Genomic DNA, 22,433 nt, shown 5'->3' on the forward strand with positions numbered 1-22,433 from the left:
GGCACCCACAAAACCACAAAAAGAGTGCATTCCTATTCCTTCTCCAGGTCTTCAGAGGATCGAGAGAGATGTGAGCGGGCATTCACATGCTCTTCCTCCCTCTCCTCTATCGCCAGCGGGTGTTCTGAGGAGTTCCAGCTCTCCGCTGAGGAGACGGGACCACCAGCACCCTCTTCGGAGTCTGTGCTCTCCGCTGAGGAGACCAGACGACCGTCACCCTCAGCGGGCTCAGGTCAGTGTCACACACACACATACTGTAGATACTTATGCTGTCCCAGCAGACGTACCGGCAGTACCACCTGTCCCGCTCCGCCGCCCCCCCGCGGGTACCCCGGTAGTGCCGTTAATTCCCCTCGTACGGTCCCTGGGGGCTTGGCTTCAGCTTCCCAGCCCGTCTCGTTGGGTTTTACGCACTGTCCGCCTCGGTTACGAAATACAATTCAACCGGCACACTCCCAAATTCTCGGGCATTCGTTTCACCACGGTGAAAGCGTCCGATGCACATGTACTGCGTGCAGAGGTCGTAGTCCTGCTGGCGAAGGACGCGATCGAGCCGGTCCCTCCAACCGAGATGAGATCGGGCTTCTACAGCCCGTATTTTATAGTACCCAAAAAGGGCGGGGGGTTACGACCGATCTTGGATTTGCGCGTTCTGAACAAATCTCTGCAGAGGAGGTCTTTCAGGATGATAACACCGAAGCAAATATTCAATTCAATTCGCCCCCAAGATTGGTTTGCGGCTATAGACCTGAAAGACGCGTACTTTCATGTGTCCATTCTCCCTCGTCACAGACCGTTTCTCCGGTTTGCATTCGAGGGACGGGCATACCAGTACAAAGTTTTACCGTTCGGGCTATCCCTCTCTCCCCGTGTGTTCACGAAAGTAGTAGAGGCGGCGTTAAAACCCCTCAGAGAGAGCGGCGTTCGCATATTGGCTTACCTCGACGATTGGCTTATAATAGCACATTCTCGACGGACGCTTTGCGAACACAGAGATTTAACGCTTCGGCATCTCGCCCGTTTGGGTCTTCGGGTCAACTGGGAAAAGAGCAAACTCTGCCCCACGCAGAGGATCTCTTTTCTCGGGATGGAACTGGACTCGATCGATTTATCGGCGCGTTTGACAGAAGAGCGCGTCCAGTCAATTCTGACTTGCCTCGGTTCATTCCGAGGGAAGAATGCGGTCCCGCTGAAACAATTTCAAAAGCTCCTGGGGCATATGGCAGCAGCAGCGGCCGTGACACCGCTCGGACTGCTCCATATGAGACCGCTTCAGCGTTGGCTTCACGATCGAGTCCCGAGGAGAGCGTGGCGCGCCGGCATCCATCGTGTAACCATTACACCTGCGTGTCGCCTAACATTCCCCCCGTGGTCGGACCCCGCGTTTCTCAGGTCCGGTGTGTCCATGAGACAGATCGCTCGGCATGCTGTTGTACATACAGATGCGTCCGACACGGGCTGGGGTGCCACGTACGACGAGCTTACGGCTTCAGGGGTGTGGACAGCACCCCAGTTGCACTGGCATATCAATTGCCGAGAGTTGTGGGCAGTATATCTGGGACTTGTACGCTTCGCTACGGAGCTGCGAGGGAAGGATGTACTAGTACGCACCGACAACACTGCGACCGTTGCGTATATCAACCGTCAAGGCGGTTTGCGCTCCCGTCACCTGTCGCATCTCGCTCGTCATCTCCTCCTTTGGAGTCAGAAGCATCTGAGGTCCCTTCGTGCCATTCACATTCCGGGCTCGCTCAATACAGCGGCGGACGCGCTTTCTCGAGCTGCGCGCCCCGGCGAATGGCGACTCCACCCCCAGACGGTCCAGCTAATTTGGAAGAAGTTCGGTCGTGCGCAGATAGATCTGTTTGCGTCGCCGGACGATACCCACTGTCGCCTATTTTATTCACTAACCGAGGGCAGCCTCGGCGTGGACGCATTGGCACACAGCTGGCCTCGGGGGATGCGCAAATACGCATTCCCCCCAGTGAGCTTAATCGCACAGACACTGTGCAAAGTCAGGCAGGACGAGGAGAGCCTTTTACTGATCGCCCCATATTGGACGAGCAAGAATTGGTTTCCAGAGTTAATGCTCCTCGCGACAGCCCCTCCCTGGCGGATTCCCCTGAGGAAGGACCTTCTTTCTCAAGGAGGGGGCACATTATGGCACCCGCGCCCCGACCTGTGGGATCTCCATGTGTGGTCGTTGAGCGCACGCAAGGTTTAGGTGATTTACCGCAAGCGGTATCTAACACAATCAACGCGGCACGAGCTCCGTCTACGAGACGGGCTTACGCGTTTAAATGGAACCTTTTCGTCACCTGGTGCTCTTCGCAACGCGAGGACCCCAGAGAATGCCCTATTAACACCGTGCTTTTATATCTTCAACATAGGTTAGACGGTAGGCTGTCACCCTCCACCATTAAAGTTGATATCGCTGCTATTTCTGCTCATCACTCACTTATTAACGGCAGAACAGTTGGCCAGCATGATTTGGTTGTTAGATTTCTAAGAGGCGCTCGTAGGCTAAACCCCTCGCGCCCTCCTTCTATTCCTCCCTGGGACCTGTCCATGGTGCTGAAAGCCCTTCAGGCCCCCCCGTTCGAGCCTTTGCAGTCTGTGAGTCTGAAGCTTTTATCAATGAAAGCTCTGACCCTGCTAGCATTGGCCTCAGTGAAGAGAGTAGGGGATTTACATGCATTCTCTGTTGACGACTCGTGCCTTCAGTTTGGTCCTGCTGCCTCAAGCGTAACATTGAGGCCCAGACCAGGCTACGTGCCCAAAGTTCCCACGACTCCTTTCAGAGACCAAGTGGTGAGCTTGCAAGCGCTGCCTCCGGAGGACGCAGACCCAACCATGGCTTTGTTGTGCCCCGTACGCGCACTGCGACTCTACGTGGATCGCACGCAAAGCCTCAGGACCTCAGACCAGCTCTTTGTTTGTTATGGTGGCCAGCAGAAAGGGAAAGCTGTCACTAAGCAGAGGATGTCTCATTGGATAGTTGATACTATCGCCCTGGCTTATAATCTTCAGGGTATTCCTTGCCCCTTTAATTTGAGAGCGCACTCCACACGGAGCGTTGCCTCATCTTGGGCTCTAGCTCGTGGTTCCTCGCTAACAGACATCTGTAGAGCTGCTGGTTGGGCGACACCTAATACGTTCATTAGATTTTACAGTGTTCGTATTGAGCCTGTATCCTCTCGTGTTCTTTCCTCACCAGGGGGAGCACGGAGAACAGTCTCACAGGTCGGCTTGCAGCCTCCAACTGATGCTTCATAACTGTGTCAGTATGGAAGGCCTTCAGAACAAAAATGCGTAATGGTTTGAATTGTTCTTCCTCCGCTGCCCTGGCAGCCTTTGTTGCGGAGCATTGGCTGTCAGCCTTTCACTAGCTGTATCCTCGCGAACCTACGTGTCTGGCTCGGGCTCCACATTGTGTCCCACCGGGTTCCTTTGTGAGTATTTTTCCGTGGGGTTAATCCTACCAGCCCACGTTTCCCTTAGCAGAGCACTGCTTTGCTTACACAGCCACGGCTGTCTTTATTCCTCAACTACGGTTGACTTTCGCCCACCATTAGCCCTTAAGACGGGCGGTGGCTTCCGCAGCGTTCCTATCCCGCTCAGGTAGGGCGCTTCCCAGTCGCTGGCACTTCTGTGGGGTTAAAGGAACATCTAGTGCCCGGCCTTCTGCCTTAAAACCTACCTCCTCCTCCTTAAGTGGAACCGGAGGGCTTTTACGCAGTCACTGGAAGAGGTCAGCCCCTAGTGGCGTTTTGATAGGGATTCCCAATTCGTCGGTCACGACGTGACGTCGTAGTGACCGACTGAAAGGGAACGTCTCGGTTACGGATGTAACCCTCGTTCCCTGAAGGAGGGAACGGAGACGTCACGTCCCGTCGCCACAGGTGCTGCCACCTGCTGTTACGGCCGGTCACACTTTCCGGCTTTCTCAGCGAAAAAGAAGCTAATTTCCTTATTTGCACCTGCTGCTTATATACGCACCTGGCGGGGCGGCGCCAGCATTATGCAAATATCTCAATGCCAAGTTCATTGGCGTTTTAGTAGTATTCGAAGCAGATTGGTCTCTCTAAGCGAGTTCCCAATTCGTCGGTCACGACGTGACGTCTCCGTTCCCTCCTTCAGGGAACGAGGGTTACATCCGTAACCGAGACGTTCTCTTTGCATATTCAACGCAATCTCATGAGAGTTTATATCACAAGGTAGCTAATTCATATTTATTTGTACGACCACATGACATGCATACGTTTTTGTACAATTTGCATTTTCCCGTGAAGTTGGGGTCAGAGGTGAAGTTTCATTATTGCTTTTTTATGGTAATCGTACATTTTAATATGTAATTTTAATATGAAAATTGACCATGTTTTTCGTATATTGATTGCTATTGGCAAAAAGATTTTTTTTTACTGTAGGTAAACGATGGCCAATTTTCGAAACTTGTAAAATACTAATTCACATGAGATTAAGCTGGCATATTACACTTGTATAGGAGAAAAGTATTTAAACACAAGACGCACCTCATCTTTAACCTTAAAAATTTAGAAATGAGATTTTGTGACCAGAATTGTTTTTATTTCTCACAGAGGATTCATCCATTGCCCTGAAGGTGGGCTCCTATATTCTGATTGGTGTGGGCTCATTCTCCATGATTCTGGGATTTCTCGGCTGTCTGGGTGCCATCTATGAGATCCGCTGTTTGCTTGGATTGGTGAGACACGCACACATAAATCAACACTGTTTTAACTCTCTAATGTTATTGAGTTCCTGTTTATCTTACAAAAGACTTATGGTCCCATGCAAATCCACAAGAGGAACTTTTGTCATCTGTGTTAGCAATATGGAAATTGTACTGTGCGATTTTCTGTCACTTGACCTGAGTGGACTGAACCAGCTGTTGTGTTTCTGTTGCACATATGTGCTGACATATGCGATGGGGGTGTAATTTTGTGTTTTTGTCCGTAACAGTACTTCACCTGTCTGCTGCTCATCCTCCTCGCTCAAGTGGCTGCTGCCGTTCTCATTTACTTCCAGCGTGATGTGGTGAGTGATTGCTCCTTATGTAACAGCCATTAACTTGGCATTAGGGTGCCAGACACTCATGGGCTGCATATGCTTTGCTTCCGTGCGTTCAGTGTGTGTGTTTTATTAAAATAGTTGCGAGGTCAAATCTCCATGTGTTTTAGTTTCCGGATAGATTATATTGTGAATGTTTTGTTTAAATTCCTGGAATGGCACTTAAAAAAGAGGTCAAGTGAAGTGTTGGCTGCAAATGAACAGATAGTGCCCTCTATTGAACATGACAGGAAATACACTGAGGGCCAAACTAAGGATTGTTATTGTTGGGTAGACCTTCACCATGATGACCCATAAAGTTTCACATGATGTGTGAATGATAGACACAGGATGAGGACAGTACACACATTTTTCATTTTTTTTACCTGGGTCAGCTAGTAGGGCATGTCAAGGTGATAGGAAGCATCTGAGACGGATACACTGCAATCTGGGTTAAAAGATAGATTTTGTCCTTACACCTGCACGGCATTAACTGCCAGTTGGAAGCTAGACATGCATAGTTGAAGATTTTCTATCAAGTACAAATGCTACGAAACATATCCATCATCATGGGAAAAGATAGGTTTGTCTAAGATTTGTTGAAACTTGTCTGAAGCAAAGCTGGCTAAACACGCAGAGACTGTGAATCTGAGGTCAAACACCTGAGGCTAGAAAAATAATAATACACTCGGCTTTAAACTCTTGTTTCAGTTGAGGAGCCAGACGACCGGAATCGTGACCAAAATTGTGGCAAACTACCCTGGAGAGAACAAAACCACCGAGCAGGCCTGGGACTACATCCAAAGAACAGTGAGTTCATTGTTAACTCACGCTTTCATTTTTACTTTTCATTTATCTCAGTTTATTATATAGCATTTAAGTCTCCTTTGAGAACGTGTTTATGTTTACATGCATGTGGGAGGCTCAAGCTCTGGAATCTAAAAATACTTGTTTGGACGAGATCTGTTGGCCTTGAGATATTTTTTTAAAGGTTTCAATGTTTCAGGTTTTGAAAGAGTTCACGACACTTGCCTATATTAAACAAGTCAATAACTTTTCAATGTACAATAAAGTCCTTGTTGTTTTAGCAAAGTTTAAATGTCCTTCGATATTTATTTTTCACTCTTTTTTTAAAGGGGACAGAGAATGGAAAACCATTTTTACCTGGTCTTTGTTGAATAATGGTAGTCTACCCGCATTCACGAACATACAAAAAGTGCTAGACATGCTAAACATCTCAGTCTCATGGAAATTCCTCTTTTAGAAATGTCAGCCAGAAAACGGCCCAATCTGAAAAACTGATGCTTATGACATCACAGGCATCTCCCTGCCCCTCCACTTTAAAATAATTGGCTACATTTTTTGAGTGGCAGCAAAGTCAGCCAATCAGTAATGAGATTGCAAGTTAAGCCAGTAGTGGGAGCCAAATGGGTGCAAAACCACTTGTTTAAAATCCCACCCTAATAGAGCTATCTGAAAGAAGTTTTTAGGAAGCTTCTAAGGCATTACAGACCCAACCAAATTTTTTTTTTGTCTACATGTCACATCACAGAACAAGGATAAATACCCCGTTCAATCATTCTATGTCACCTTTAAGATACAAACAGAAAATACAGGAAATATGTACACACAAAAAAAAATTTTCTCTTGGCACAAAACACATCTTGTGCTTTTTTGAGGAGACTGAAGTCCTGAAGTCATTTGATTAGAATTAGAAATTATGATTTATTTTCATTTAGGTTTAAGAGATCCTGCTATTGCTCAAGTGGAAGGGGAGTTAACCCTAAATACCTGACACTTCAGCTTATACTTTTATACTGTTTTTAATACTATATAAACATTTCCTGTATATTCTGGTTTTATTTTAATAAAGAGACTGAAAATAATTATATATGTTCACTATACAATTGAAAAAACAACAAATCTAATGGTAGCATGGTGTGCTGAGACTTTTGCACAGTACTATATAAATAAATCAAACTACAAGGCATCTTTGCAAAGCTTTGGTAATTGTAAATGGCTGCAAACCTTTACGAGACATACAGTAGAGTCTTTTGTTTGATGAACAAGCCCAGCCATAGAGTAAAATCAAACAGAAAATGTTTATATTTGACCCAACAATGGGTTAAAACAACCCATCAGCATGGGTTAAATTACAACTCAATGGGGTTGGGTTCATCCCTTTTTGACCCAGGGCGGGGTTTGAAAATAACCCAGCATTTTTTATAGTATGGTTTAATAACTTTGGTTGAGCCAAGAATAAATGCTGTAATTCATGCCATTACTCCTTTGTGTATCCTTAGATGCATTGCTGTGGCTGGGAAGGAAAAATGGATTGGGAGTCAAATCATATAATAAAGAACAATTCAGGGTTGTACCCATGCTCCTGCCATAATAGTTCCTTCCCTGTTAATATCTCACAAAGTGGCTTCTGTGAGGCTTCATCCTCGGAGTGGCCCATATATGAAAAGGTACGGGAAAAACGTTGTTTTATGAATGTCAGTGTTTCCCAACCCTGTTTCTGGAAGCACACCAACACTAGACATTTTCCAACTCATTTCTATTTAAACATACCTGAATCCGCTCATTATTAGAGACTCATGTGAAGTGATAGGGTCAGATGTTGGAGACATCCAAAATGTGCATTGTTGGTGTGCCTCCAGGAACAGGGATGGGGAATACATCATTCCTGGAGCTCAGCTCTTAGAGCGACTATAGGTTCAGAATAGGGTTGCACAATACCGAAGGGAAAATGCAATTACTTGCTAAATAATACAATATGCGATATGATATTGGTTTTAGTTTGAAATTATGTTTCGCATACTTTCTGATTGTTTATAATCGTCCAAGTGCTAATTTTCTTCTTGCTAAAACTTGGTCTATACATAACATTTGTAAGTATTAAAATGTAGTTATTGCAAACCATTGCGATATGCATACTGCCATATAAACATCTGCAATATTTCAGTTGTTTTGATGTATCCTAGTTCAGGAACACACACCTATATATGATTAAAAAAAATGCATAAATGTAAATGTTATATAGAAATATTTATTAACCACCAGCTTTTCATTGTTTGAGTTGAGTGATCTGGCAACAAAAATATGTTTTTGTCTTCATCAGGGCTGCCTGGGTAATGTGGAGAGCTGGCTCTTCACAAATTATGGAGTTATTCTTGGAATTTGCCTTGGTGTGGCTGTCATTGAGGTATGGGATTTCTGCTCCACCTTAGGTGACATGAACTGCTGTTAATGGAAAACACCACAGATTTTTAATATTTTACTATGTTCTTACCTCAACTTAGAAGAATGAATACATACCTATCTTTTTTCAATGCGTGCACTTCATCTTTGCACAGCACGTCGTGAATGTGTTAGCATTTAGCCTAGCCCCATTCATTCCTTAGGATCCAAACAGGGATGAATTTAGAAGCCACCAAACACTTCCATGTTTTCCCTGTTTAGAGACTGACAGTTAGTTTGCAGCACTTCGACCTCGGCGGCAGTAACATCATCACTCAACTCAGTGAGAGGAGGAGTGATGATGTTGGTGCGCACCGAGGTCGAAGTGCTGCAAACAAAGTGCTCTTTCACCATACAAAATAGTTCAACTTTATAGCCATGTTTTATTTTGTGCCACCATACTTACTCATGTAAGAGTCTTTAAATAGGGAAAACACGGAAGTGTTTGGTGGCTTCTAAATTCATCCCTGTTTGGATCCTAAGGAATGAATGGGGCTAGGCTAAATGCTAACACATTCACGACACGCTGTACAAAGATGAAGTGCATGGATTGAAAAAAGATATGTGTGTATTCATTTGTCTAAGTTGAGGTAAGAACATAGTAAAATAATGAAAAAACGATGGTGTTTTCCTTTAAGAAACATATTAGACTATCACAAATCATACTGTTTTATATGAATTACTTTGCACTGATAAGTTTTCTATGGGACATAGTTGTTTATGGATCTCAATGCATTGATCCATTTATATGTTGCTTACAGCTCCTGGGTATGATTCTGTCCATGGGCCTTTGCAAGATTGTACACCAGGAGGAATACACCAAAGTACCGAAGTACTGAGGATCCATGGACACACAGAAATGCATCCTTTCTTATTTACCTGGAAAACAGATCTTCGTTTTTTTATTACAGTACATAAAGTGTTTTCAAAGAAAAACGTATGATTTGCGAATATGAACTGCATAAGCTCACTCTTCATCAGTAACAATATGTAAATCCACTGTGATATTTAATTAGATCTTTTCCGTGTAGGTTGAATAGTCCCACTGTCTGACAGTCTAAAGGATAAAACATAAAAGCTGTCCACATCAATGAATCAAAAGCTTGTGATGAATCCTGGAGTCCCACAGTAGTCTATTTATAAAACAAGAGTCTTCACACGCAGGCTGCTCTATTTGCTTTGATGTTTACTCTGCCCAAACTATGAGCTAACAGCCTATATAACTTCGGTTTATGCTTTATTAAAAACCACAAAGGCCTGCTTTTGTCTGAATAAGGGACTTTCTGTTACGTATTAGCATGTGTTCATTTTGTGAAGTATCAAGACTGACACGACTTGCAACTCTGTCCTTAACATAGTCACAAATAAGGTTTTCTGTGATATTTCTTCATTTATGTTTGTACATCATTGCTGTTTTGGGTTTCGCTTATTTTTTCATTAATGTGTATATATTTTTTAAGCTTATATTAGCATGTTGGTTTTAGGTCTGTGATAAATTGGAAAAAAATGAGAGTTGAAATTTTCCCTTTTTTGTACAGAAGGTGATTTTTTTGTTTTTTACTTCCTTTAATTGAGCATCTTTGTAAGAAGGTACAATTTAAAGCTGTTCCTTGATGATTTGCACCAAACTATTATTAGCGTAGCCCCCAAAGCTGACTGCAGAGGTTTTTTACCTTTATTGAATTGATCCTAATTTAACTGCTTTATGAAATGTCATTGTTTCATTAATTGTATACTTGTTATACAGCAAGAATAAGTAGGGAAATCCTAACAGAATTTTTTTTCAGTAATTGTCGATTTGCATATGTAAAATGTTACATTTATAATTGAAGGTACGTACTTATTTTACCGTTTAAAAGAAAAAAAATCCTATTTTTAATACAGGGAACACAGTCCAAAATTATAGAAGTATTGCAACTACATGTACCTTTCTTAAGACGAATATGTTTCAATAAAAACTCACACTTTCTTTGTGCCTTTTTTGTAAATATGTGTCTGTGTTACCCAGTGTTACCCAGTTTTTCACTAGGTGGCAGTAGCATATCTATATAATACATGTGAAATGGCAAAACGTGGTCAACATATTACAATTTCATATAAATTGAATGAATGTATGCATATTACTCCATCTCCACAATGCAAACCTATGAGATGCAATTTATCACTGTTTAACAAGGCAACTTTTTTGGCATACCCTCACTCTTAAACATAAAGGTGCTTAAAGTACATGATTTTTGAAAAACACTTTGGAAAAGGCAGTTGGGCCGAGTACTAAAACAGACTTGTAGCCAATCAGCAGCGTGTCTAACTGACATCATTAGGTGTGTTCGACTTCATGCGGCGCTGCGCAGACCGATCGGCGGCTGACTTGAAGCAGTGCATTCCGGTGTCATGAGCAATCCAGTCCCCCCGAGCAATTCTGCCCCCCTAGGACCCCGCGTAATTCCATTGGCTGAAAAAACTCCTCATGGGTAGCCTTTGTAGCGCCTTATTACAATTCCTTCAAAATTTCGTGATGATTTATATCGTTAGAATGTTGTTAAAATTACAATTGGTCTATTTTAAATTATCCGTTTAATATAGTAGTATATAACTGATGCTCTAGGTGGTGAGATCTACCAAATCTCGTTCTTAGATTTTTTTTAATTAGCTTAACGTGACGTACCAGCTTAGCATACAGCTATCGGGTAAAATAGCTTAACACAAACACCAGTTGCACTCACCGTACAACGTAATGTCATTTTTTTTAATCCTGAGGTTTAAAAAAATATGTTTCACGTTCAGATAACTTAGTAATCAATAACATAAAATTGAAATGTGTTTTTGTTGTGTAAGGCAATTAATTGGGTTTTTAGGCGATTACGTGTGTCATTACGTGCTGCTCACGTGTTTGCCACATGAATATTAGTTCATTAATTATATTATTTTTGTAAGCTTTTATTTTAAAAATATTTTGTATGCTTCTATTTTGTAAAAAGTACCTAGCTTGCTACACCACTAACGCAGCTTCGATTAGCCATTAGCATCAAGATATCGCGATGACAAGTTTTTGACCAGGCATTACTGCTAGGTACCAATTGGGGTCCTAGGGGGGCAGAATTGCTCGGGGGGACTGGATTGCTCATGACACCGGTTAGTAATTTTGTTCGTCTTCAGCTGGCGCTGCAGGCACATGACTGTGTCATATGGTTTTTAAGTACCGCGAGAGCGTTTCGAGAGTAGCCGGCTAGCTCGGCCGGTGCAGCTTCTCCAGAGCGGCTGCAGGGAGTTGTGATGACGTAACAGCTTTACGTGATTGGTCGCCTCACTGATGACAACGATCACGTGTGTTTCAAGTTTAATCCAACCTTTAGTTCCACTAATAAACATTATAAATTCATGTTTGTAAACAGGAAAAAACACTTTAAAATGCTTAAATATGTTATATTCTGTCGTGTAATAAAATAAAAATGAAAAAAAAAAACTCTATTGGTATTTTAATAATAGGCTTGTCTCCCGTTATTTTCGGGTATACAGTATGAACAGCAATTAAAATATTCAATATAAAATGTTTCTGGTTGCAACTTTTTATTAAAAGTTTTGTTTTTATCAGCATCTAATTCACTTCATTTGCGATTAAAAACAAGGAAACACGGCGCACACGTCAATACGGCAAGCAGCAGGTGTCCGGCTTGACGGCTCCGTCTTCAGTTCCTCCCTCAACTGCAAGCGGCTGTAAGGTGGAATTGTGTTTTTATTAAAACAAACCCAGGCAGGTAGATCAAACACAGATAGGCAGTCCAAACCAGGCAAACAATATCAAGGGGTAAATCCAAAGGCAGAGAAACAGGTAAACAGGCAAATGGTCAGTATCAGGCAGTCAGATAAATCACTCAAGAAACGCTTGGTATGCAGGGGTTAGCTGGCAATACTTCACGCTAGCCCTAGGCTAGGTCGAGTCTTAAGTAGGGCAAAACAGGAAATAAGCAGAGGGCGGCGCCATGTCAGTACTCAGGCGAGGGCTCCCTCTGCTGGCGCGGCGGTATGGACGTTACAGCGGCAAACCTCGCCAATCGGTCTGCGCAGCGCCGGATGATCTCGAACACACCTATTGCCTGGGTTGTGTATGTGTGGGGCGGGTCTATCAAAAGACGGTCCAGATTCTATTGGGGTAGGGGCGTGTTTGTTTAGGTGATTTCAATTATCAACATTGGCTTTCAGAGATCATGCACCCCGCCTTTAAAAGATTCTTCACAGCGATGCCATAGAATAACCTTTTTTGGTTCCTAAAAGAAGCATTTAATCAAAGATGCATTTCTTTTATAATATGAAGAATGTTTTTTACCCCAAAGAACCTTTTGTTGACCAGAAAAAGTTAAAGGTGCTCTAAAGAACCATTTAGACAGAAAAGGTTCTTCTATAGCATCGTGAAGCACCTTTATTTTGAAGAGTGGATGATTTCATTTATTTTTGCAGCCAGATGGTGGTCTCCTGGAGGTCTGTACTTTTCTGTGTTTCTGTGAAGTGTTAAATGACAGGACCCACCCCTTTTTCTCCCTCAACAATAGTGGGTTCATCGCCACCTGCTCGCCCTCTTCACATCAGGCTGCCCACTAAGCTCCATCCTGTTTTTACAATACAGTGACTTTCAAGCATCTTGTCTACATGCCACATGCATGCATGGCTATTCGTGCTCAACTTCTCTTGAGTTTTCTTTGGCTGGCTTTGCTGCTTAGATTATTTTCACTGTACTCTGATTTTCAATTTAATCCTTGGGTACACTGTGCTTAGATTAAAGTACCAAATTAATGCAAAATTTTGCAAATGTTTTACATTGAAATGCCCCTCTCACAATTGTTAGCAGTATGTGTTTCATATCGAGCTTAAAACATGTGGAGATTATAAATTAAGATGTGTTTAATAGAGAGCAGTGATGCATTACACCTGAGTAAGTCTATCTATAATAATAATAATACACCTCCAAGAGGAAATAATACTTCTCCCTCATCCTTCATGTAATGCTCCTTGTATTTATAACTGTTTAGACATGACATTGGAGCAGACTTGTCAGAAAGTGGTCTGGAAAATCACTTTTACTGCCAGCATGCCAAACAACAACAGCTGCTGCTCTTTGCTCTAATAATGAACATGGCCAACAGAATTCATTTGTCATATAAATGTTTACATTTACAAAATATTGGAATGCTGATTTCTGCATGCAGTTGTTTTGAAACATTTGCATTCTTTAGTTGAGACAGTCAAGATGTCATGGGCTCTCGGGTTTGTGGATGTAAATCTGCTGTTGTTTTACAGATGTCTCCTTTCGTTCTCTACACACGATGAGAGAAAAATCTTATGTTAAAGACACGACAGAACTGATTGGACAGCAATGATGATCACTGTGAGAAAGAGCAGCTGACAGGAAGCCACGGAGACATTCACACACACACTGTGACTCACTCATACTCTGCTCATCTTCATTAAATCTAATCTAATTTCATGTCACAAATGAGGGGAAAAGGAAGTCAACTAATAGACAAGAAATATGAAGGTAGAAAGATTCAACTCAAAACAGTGTAAATGTAATTATTAATACAAAAAAGTGTATTTTACACATATTAGCTACCAATCAAACCGCACATGAATAAGGGCGTAATACAGTGCACTGTTACAAAAGTCATGGTGTTTCCTCAGTTGGACTGTACTAGGGTTAAACTAAGGTATTGTCAAGCTAAACCTCAATAAATCAATATGCAATTTATCTTAAACATTTGTTTTTAACATTTTTACAGCGTTTTCAAATGTGAGTGATTTATTGTTGATAGTGACTCATGCTTGTGTGCCAGTCTTGTACATCTGCACTTGGGTAGTGGACCAGTGGGACTACAGTTGCTTTCAAAAATGGAGAAAGTGAAATTTGAGAGTGCAAAGTGAGCAATACTGACCTGAATTCTGTAGTAGGCTACCGCTTAGGGCAAGTCTGTACTCATCATTTACATGTGGACATTAATCTACAATATGGACATAAAGCAACAGAGCTCAGGCCAGTATATGCCCCCCTTATTCCAGACCAGATGGACCATTTTCTCCTATTAAGCTCTTCTGGACCTGACATACATGAGCAATGAAACACTGCTGAGCTCAACAGAGGCATCTAGATAGGTATGGTTTGTCAGTGTAAGAGTGGATAGGGTTATGCACTAGATGAGCATTTCATCCATAAACTGAACCTTTTTCATTTTTGGTTTATAATAGATTTTTTATATAAATGTTCATAATCATGTACATAATGATTTAAAAGGGGCATATTGTGAAAATGTGACTTTTCCATGTTTAAGTGCTATAATTCGGTCACCAGTGTTTCTATCAAACTAGAAAATGTGAAAAAGATCAACCCAGTAACTTAGTTTTGGCAAGCATGTGCAACAATCGGTAATTGAAATATGGCTCCCCTTGTGATGTCAGAAGCGGATCTTATTATTATAATACCACCCTTTAAACTGCACTATACAACCATGGCACTGCCATTTAGTGCAGAGATCAGCTCATTGCACATTTTTGTTCACACCTACAAAGTGGCAATTTTAACATGCTATAATAATTAATCTATATGATATTTTGGGCTAAAACTTCACATATGTATTTTGGGGAGACCAACAATTTATTTTACATCTTAAAAAGTCTTGCAAAAGCTCAAATTGACTGCAACTTTTTTTATCCATATGATGTAGTAAAAATTCCACACATTTTGGTTATCCCTTTGTGTGCTTAGTGATCTCATATATTTCTGCATAACATATTCATGGCTTGTTTGACCAGCTGATGGTTTTTAGACTAAATTGTCTGTTGAAGGGATGTAATGTATTCAAGCAGATCTTTTCCTGCACTTTGCCAGCCAGAATACAGTATTTTCAGTATTTTTCCTATACCAATTACTTTAATAGTCCAATTTTCATCTGAACCTATGAGATGGGTCAGCACAATGTGTCACCATCAGCCACTACTGCCTCCATTCTACTCATGAAATCAAAATTATTTCCTTTGTGGGAATGATCTGGTCCTAGTAAAACAGCAGAACACATCCGGCATTGAGATCAGCAACAGATACGTGTCTTCCCGAAGTTACTGACAAGCCATTAGTCTTTCTCCTCCCCTTGGCAAGAGACACACTGTGTTTCACATGTAAAGTTTCAAAAGAGATTTTGAACGCTTTAAAAGTTCTCAATTCAAAAGTCATACATTTCCATTTGAAAAACATTTATTATCAAGATCAAATGATTTGAGTTACACTGTCCACATTCATTTTATGGCTTTTACCAATGTGTGATTAACTGTTTGTGAATAATTAAAGTCCTTCTAAAAAAATTGTTAAAAAATATCTTAGACAAAGTGAGTGTGTTTCATTTGGCACATTTTCAATAAAGAATAGTATATGTAAAAAATTATAGTGGTGGAATTGAGTTTTTTTGTTGCAATTTGCATGCATGAAACGTCTGTGTACATGTACAAGTCAATGAACTATCCTTTGCAAGGGTGTGCGTTTGTTTGCGTATGTTTGCGTACTTGTAAAAAAACTTACTACACTTTCGGACTTTTTTAGGGCTACTGTAAAAACATAATGGCGCAAAATGGCGACCTTCATGTAAGATGACCCATTGTATTTATAGATAAAGGCCCTGTCCCAAATGGCGCACTTCATGTGGACTTTCGGTCTTGTGGCCTTAAATTGCGCATGCTCGCTTAGTCTACGAGTCCGTAGGGTGTCCCATCTGTCATTTTTACACTCCAAATTGTGCTCATCAGTGCCCCCCTTTGCATCCGTGATGCAAAGCAGGCTTTGCACACTTTACCAACCCAGAAGTCCCTGCGAAAGAGCAATCATACCAATCAGATGACGGAAGGGAAGAGTTCACACTGATGGGCAACTTCTCTTCCTATTTCTGGTCCAGTCTGTCCCAAAATACGACTCCGGTGCGCCCTCTTGAACTTGCGTCAAGGGTCCCTAAGGTCTGCATTACATGATGTTATCAAAGTGTGGACTCTGAGGAGGACCACAAGTCCAGAGTGTGCCATTTGGCTCATTTTGGCTCAAAATGGCTCATTCTAAGGAAGTGTGCACACCAAAGCTTTTTTACGCGGCTGAAAAGGCCCGGCGAACAGCTTTATTTCAGCCGACTGCCTTGCTTCAGCTGAGCGCTTTGGTTGCTGTGATACTTCTGCTTTGTTTATCAGTCATTGTACGATGCGGCGGTTGGTTGTTGTGATATTTGTCCCACCCCTCCTCCACTGTGATTGGACGGCCGTGTGAGAGATAATTTTGAAGAGCTGAGCTTTTCATCCAACATTGAATATTTTTTAGCTCTCGGCACTCAGCACTAAAAAAAACCAAAGTGCCGGCTTTCAGGTAGGGTGACCATTCGTGCCAGTTCCGCCGGACACGACCCGAACAGAATTTGTGCGTTCTAAGGAAGTCGCGTTGGTCGACCGCATACGTCATCAAGGTTTAATATTTCGGGTTCAATTTCAGAAAAGCAACCATTACATTTCAAGGTAAGAATGAAACTACAATGATTGTATGTCTTGAAAAAAATAAATTTTCATTTTTTTATGTATTTTAACTGAAATGTGAGAACCTCGATGACGTATGCAGTCGAGCAACGCGACTTCCGGAGAACGCACCTGAAATCCTGTTCAGGATGTGTCCGGCGGAACTGGCACTAATGGCCACCCTACTTTCAGGGCGGAAAACAACTGCCAGCTGCCAGTGTAAAGGCTTTGGTGCGCATGCCCCCTAAGGCAGTGGTTCCCAAATCCAGTCCTCGGGACCCCTCTCCCAGCATGTTTTAGATGTCTCCTTATATGAAACACCTGATTCCACTCATCAGGCTAGGCTGGAAGGAGCCTGATGAGTGGAATCAGGTGTTTCATATAAGGAGACATCTAAAACATGCTGGGAGGGGGGTCCCGAGGACTGGATTTGGGAACCACTGCCCTAAGGTACTAATACATAACGGTTCTTTATGTAATGTCTTTATACACCACTAAAAATATATCATATATAATTGTACATTATATTCGTTTAAATATATCCTCCTTAAATTTTCACACTGCATCTTTTTATACCTATATAAGTATATATATATATTGTTGTCAGTTTAATTTCTGGTGGTAACTTGTTCTACCGAAACATGATCTAACCACGATTATGCATGACAGTATAAGGACACACGTCTCATGTTCTTGATACTAATAGTGTGGAACACCAGTTTATATACTTTTGCCGTGATTTTACTTCAGGTATTTGGGTACACAGAATAATGCTTGCTGAGAAGGTAATCGGCCTATTCAGCACTGACAGTACTCTGTGTGTCCTTACAACTTTTTAATTTGAGAAAGATGTTAGATGCATTCTTTTGAGTCATCACAACCTTCACAACAATAAAGACCAGCTACAAGGGATCATTTGTGGTCTATAGTTTCTGTCCCATTCTTAATGCTTCAACCAGACCAGGATTTATGCAGAAAATTCTTAGGAATTCTGTTAGCTAGTTCAGTGCCATATGCTTTTCTTTATTGGACATAGTCTTGTCTGGATTTTTTATCTCCTGTAGAGGAATTTCATGGGTCGTAACATCCTGACAATGTCGAGGAGCTTATCAGCTTTATGAAGACACTACAAAGACACTGGTCCTGTCCTGGCGCTTAGATTAGCCTCATTCAGAGAAAAAGACATCTTCACTGAGCTGTTCACAACAAAATGTTTACACCACACAGTATATTAAATTATCTCAAATGGCTATTTGTAGCTGAACAAACTATCACCTGGCAAACAAATAGATAAATATTGATAAAACAAAATTGTCTCAGTGATCTAAAATCCATGTTCACTAACAGTATAAGGCTAATGGATGTTAACAAACAGCAACATTGCACTTTATAATGAACAAGTTTGATGGTGTTTGTTAACATTTGCCAGATCAGCGTGAAGAAGATATTTTATCTATGTTTATTTGTTGATCTGGAAGATTTCCTGGAGTTCTCTGGTGTTTTTGTATCTGCTGGCTCCAGTTAGGCTACGAAGAGCACGAAGCAGGAAGAGAAGTGGTTGGGAGGACTGAACTGAAACTGTTTAAACAGCTGGACTGAATCAGGCACCATGGCCAGAACACCTTGCTGGGATGTACAATTTGGATGAATATTCACTCAACAGTTCTCTGTCCAAATGTGTGTTTCTTTTAAAATGTCCACATTATCTTTCATTACTCATATCAAAGACTGTCTGCCTTCTAATAAACCTTATCACACATTTGTCTCTATCTGCATATTTTTCCTTTTGTCTTTTTTTGTCCATCTCTCATATTTTTGCAGTCTAAAAGAATAGACAGTATTATTTAAAATAGTCTACTTTTATATATATATAACTTTATTCATTACAGCACAGTTATTGCTGTTTCTCTGAGATAATCTGTAGTAGATGGCAGCTGTGAAGTGCCGCTCCATTAGTTCAGGCACATCCAGTAAATTATATCCTGTGCACATTTGCTGGACAGAGGCTTTACTGGCCTGTGCAGGAGTTTCTCTAGCTGGAGATCTATACCATAGGTCTAAAAAAGGAGAAGTAAATTATTGCATTACTGTGAAGGCATGAATGGATCATTTTTACATTTGGCACAACTTGGCAAACACTTTTACTTGAAATTGTACAAAATTGAACCCATGGTGACATTGTAAAAACCATGTGCTACGAGTGGAGTGATATGAACATGGTATACTATTAAATGGGAATAGATAAAAATGTTCCAGTAGTCCTTTTCTGTCTATTTTGATTAAATCAATGCCAACATGAATGGAACTGTAAGATTGCTAGCTGTTGATTCAAATTCATGTGCCTTGACATTTTTTGGAAACCACTCTTCAAAAAGCCATGAAAGACAACTCGGTCTCTCTCTTCTACTCTCTGGCAGGAATTTGATTTTCAGCTTGATGGGGCTGAAACTCCTATGATGGTTGGGAGAAAACACATTCCCAGTAGACTGGAGCTGTCACTCTATCTTAATGTATTGTAGAGATGAGTGTGTCAAAACAAGTCCTCACCTCACATTACTTAGAGGAGAGCAGGTAGGCACAACTAGAATACACACATATGAGAAATCTGTTTAGTTTACCAAAAGAAGACACACATTTACCTAAAAATACCCCTTTTCCCATACTAAAATCACTGTATAGCATGGCCACAAAAGCAACAATGCACTGATGTTTATAAACAATTAAACGAATTATCACACCGGTTTTCATTGCAACGTCTCGTTCCCTTCCTCAGGGAATGGATGTTATAGTTGTAACCAAGACGTTCCCCTTCTGTCACTCACTCAATGTTGTGTCGATGAAGTGACACTAGGGGTTCGAACTCTATTGTCACTTCATTGACACAGCGTCTCGTTCCCTCCCTCAGGGAATGGAGGTTACAGTTGTAACCAAGACGTTTCCCTTCTGTCACTCACTCGATGTTGTGTCAATGAAGTGACATTAGAGGTCGAACCCCTAGTGTCACTTCATCAACACAACTTCTCGTTCCCTCTTTCGGGGAACGGAGGGTTGCAGTTGTAACCTAGACGTTTCCCTTCTGTCACTCACTCGAAATTGTGTCAATGAAGTAACACTAGGGGTTCGACCTCTAGTGTCACTTCATTGACACAGCGTCTCGTTCCCTCCCTCAGGGAATGGAGGTTACAGTTGTAACCTAGACGTTTCCCTTCTGTCACTTACTCGAAATTGTGTCAATGAAGTAACACTAGGGGTTCGACCTCTAGTGTCACTTCATTGACACAGCGTCTCGTTCCCTCCCTCAGAGAATGGAGGGTACAGACGTAACCAAGACGTTCCCCTTCTATCATTCACTCAACGTTGTGTCGATGAAGTGACACTAGGGGTTTGAACTCTATTGTCACTTCCTTGACACCGTGTCTCGTTCCCTCCCTCAGGGAATGGAGGTTACAGTTGTAACCAAGACGTCTGGGTTACAACTTCATTGTCACTCACTAGATGTTGTGTCAATGAAGTGACATTAGAGGTCGAACCCCTACTGTCAGTTCATCAACACAACGTCTCGTTCCCTCTTTCGGGGAACGGAGGGTTTCAGTTGTAACCTAGACGTTTCCCTTCTGTCACTCACTCGAAATTGTGTCAATGAAGTAACACTAGGGGTTCGACCTCTAGTGTCACTTCATTGACACAGCGTCTCGTTCCCTCCCTCAGGGAATGGATGGTACAGTTGTAACCAAGACGTTCCCCTTCTGTCACTAACTCAATGTTGTGTTGATGAAGTAACACTAGTGGTTCGAACTCTAGTGTCACTTCATTGACACCGTGTCTTGTTCCCTCCCTCAGGGAATGGAGGTTACAGTTGTAACCTAGACGTTTCCCTTCTGTCACTCACTCGAAATTGTGTCAATGAAGTAACACTAGGGGTTCGACCTCTAGTGTCACTTCATTGACACAGCGTCTCGTTCCCTCCCTCAGGGAATGGAGGTTACAGTTGTAACCAAGACGTTCCCCTTCTGTCACTCACTCGATGTTGTGTCAATGAAGTGACACTAGAGGTCGAACCCCTAGTGTCACTTCATCAACACAACTTCTCGTTCCCTCTTTCGGGGAACAGAGGGTTGCAGTTGTAACCTAGACGTTTCCCTTCTGTCACTCACTCGAAATTGTGTCAATGAAGTAACACTAGGGGTTCGACCTCTAGTGTCACTTCATTGACACAGCGTCTCGTTCCCTCCCTCAGAGAATGGAGGATGCAGACGTAACCAAGACGTTCCCCTTCTATCATTCACTCAACGTTGTGTCGATGAAGTGACACTAGGGGTTCGAACTCTATTGTCACTTCATTGACACCGTGTCTTGTTCCCTCCCTCAGGGAATGGAGGTTACAGTTGTAACCTAGACGTTTCCCTTCTGTCACTCACTCGAAATTGTGTCAATGAAGTAACACTAGGGGTTCGACCTCTAGTGTCACTTCATTGACACAGCGTCTCGTTCCCTCCCTCAGAGAATGGATGGTACAGTTGTAACCAAGACGTTCCCCTTCTATCATTCACTCAACATTGTGTCGATGAAGTGACACTAGGGGTTCAAACTCTATTGTCACTTCATTGACACAGCGTCTCGTTCCCTCCCTCAGGGAATGGAGGTTACAGTCGTAACCAAGACGTTTCCCTTCTGTCACTAACTCAATGTTGTGTTGATGAAGTAACACTAGGGGTTCGACCTCTAGTGTCACTTCATTGACACAGCGTCTCGTTCCTTCCCTCAGGGAATGGAGGTTACAGTTGTAACCAAGACGTTCCCCTTCTGTCACTCACTCGATGTTGTATCAATGAAGTGACACTAGAGGTCGAACCCCTAGTGTCACTTCATCAACACAACTTCTCATTCCCTCTTTCAGGGAACGGAGGGTTGCAGTTGAAACCTAGACGTTTCCCTTCTGTCACTCACTGGAAATTGTGTCAATGAAGTAACACTAGGGGTTCGACCTCTAGTGTCACTTCATTGACACAGCGTCTCGTTCCCTCCCTCAGAGAATGGAGGGTACAGACGTAACCAAGACGTTCCCCTTCTATCATTCACTCAACGTTGTGTCGATGAAGTGACACTAGGGGTTCGAACTCTATTGTCACTTCCTTGACACCGTGTCTCGTTCCCTCCCTCAGGGAATGGAGGTTACAGTTGTAACCAAGACGTTCCCCTTCTGTCACTCACTAGATGTTGTGTCAATGAAGTGACATTAGTGGTCGAAACCCTAGTGTCAGTTCATCAACACAACGTCTCGTTCCCTCTTTCGGGGAACGGAGGGTTTCAGTTGTAACCTAGACGTTTCCCTTCTGTCACTCACTCGAAATTGTGTCAATGAAGTAACACTAGGGGTTCGAACTCTATTGTCACTTCATTGACACAGCGTCTCGTTCCCTCCCTCAGGGAATGGAGGTTACAGTCGTAACCAAGACGTTCCCCTTCTATCATTCACTCAACATTGTGTCGATGAAGTGACACTAGGGGTTCGAACTCTATTGTCACTTCATTGACACAGCGTCTCGTTCCCTCCCTCAGGGAATGGAGGTTACAGTCGTAACCAAGACGTTTCCCTT

The 22,433-nt window shown here is 42.3% G+C and overlaps 1 protein-coding gene across 1 annotated transcript in view; it reads left to right on the top strand.

Annotated features, from left to right (window-relative positions):
- cd82a (CD82 molecule a) overlaps positions 1-10,279 on the top strand; it is a 28,390-nt gene extending 18,111 nt beyond the window's left edge. Inside the window, exons 4-9 of the mRNA XM_065248849.1 lie at positions 4,599-4,723; positions 4,981-5,055; positions 5,779-5,877; positions 7,371-7,538; positions 8,192-8,275; positions 9,072-10,279. Coding sequence (XP_065104921.1) covers positions 4,599-4,723; positions 4,981-5,055; positions 5,779-5,877; positions 7,371-7,538; positions 8,192-8,275; positions 9,072-9,149 — 629 coding nt within the window. The 3' untranslated portion in view covers positions 9,150-10,279. The remainder of the gene's footprint in view (positions 1-4,598; positions 4,724-4,980; positions 5,056-5,778; positions 5,878-7,370; positions 7,539-8,191; positions 8,276-9,071) is intronic.
- Positions 10,280-22,433: the final 12,154 nt, after the last annotated feature.

This window comes from Paramisgurnus dabryanus, chromosome 2, assembly GCF_030506205.2.
Source record: "Paramisgurnus dabryanus chromosome 2, PD_genome_1.1, whole genome shotgun sequence".
Taxonomy (NCBI): domain Eukaryota; kingdom Metazoa; phylum Chordata; class Actinopteri; order Cypriniformes; family Cobitidae; genus Paramisgurnus; species Paramisgurnus dabryanus.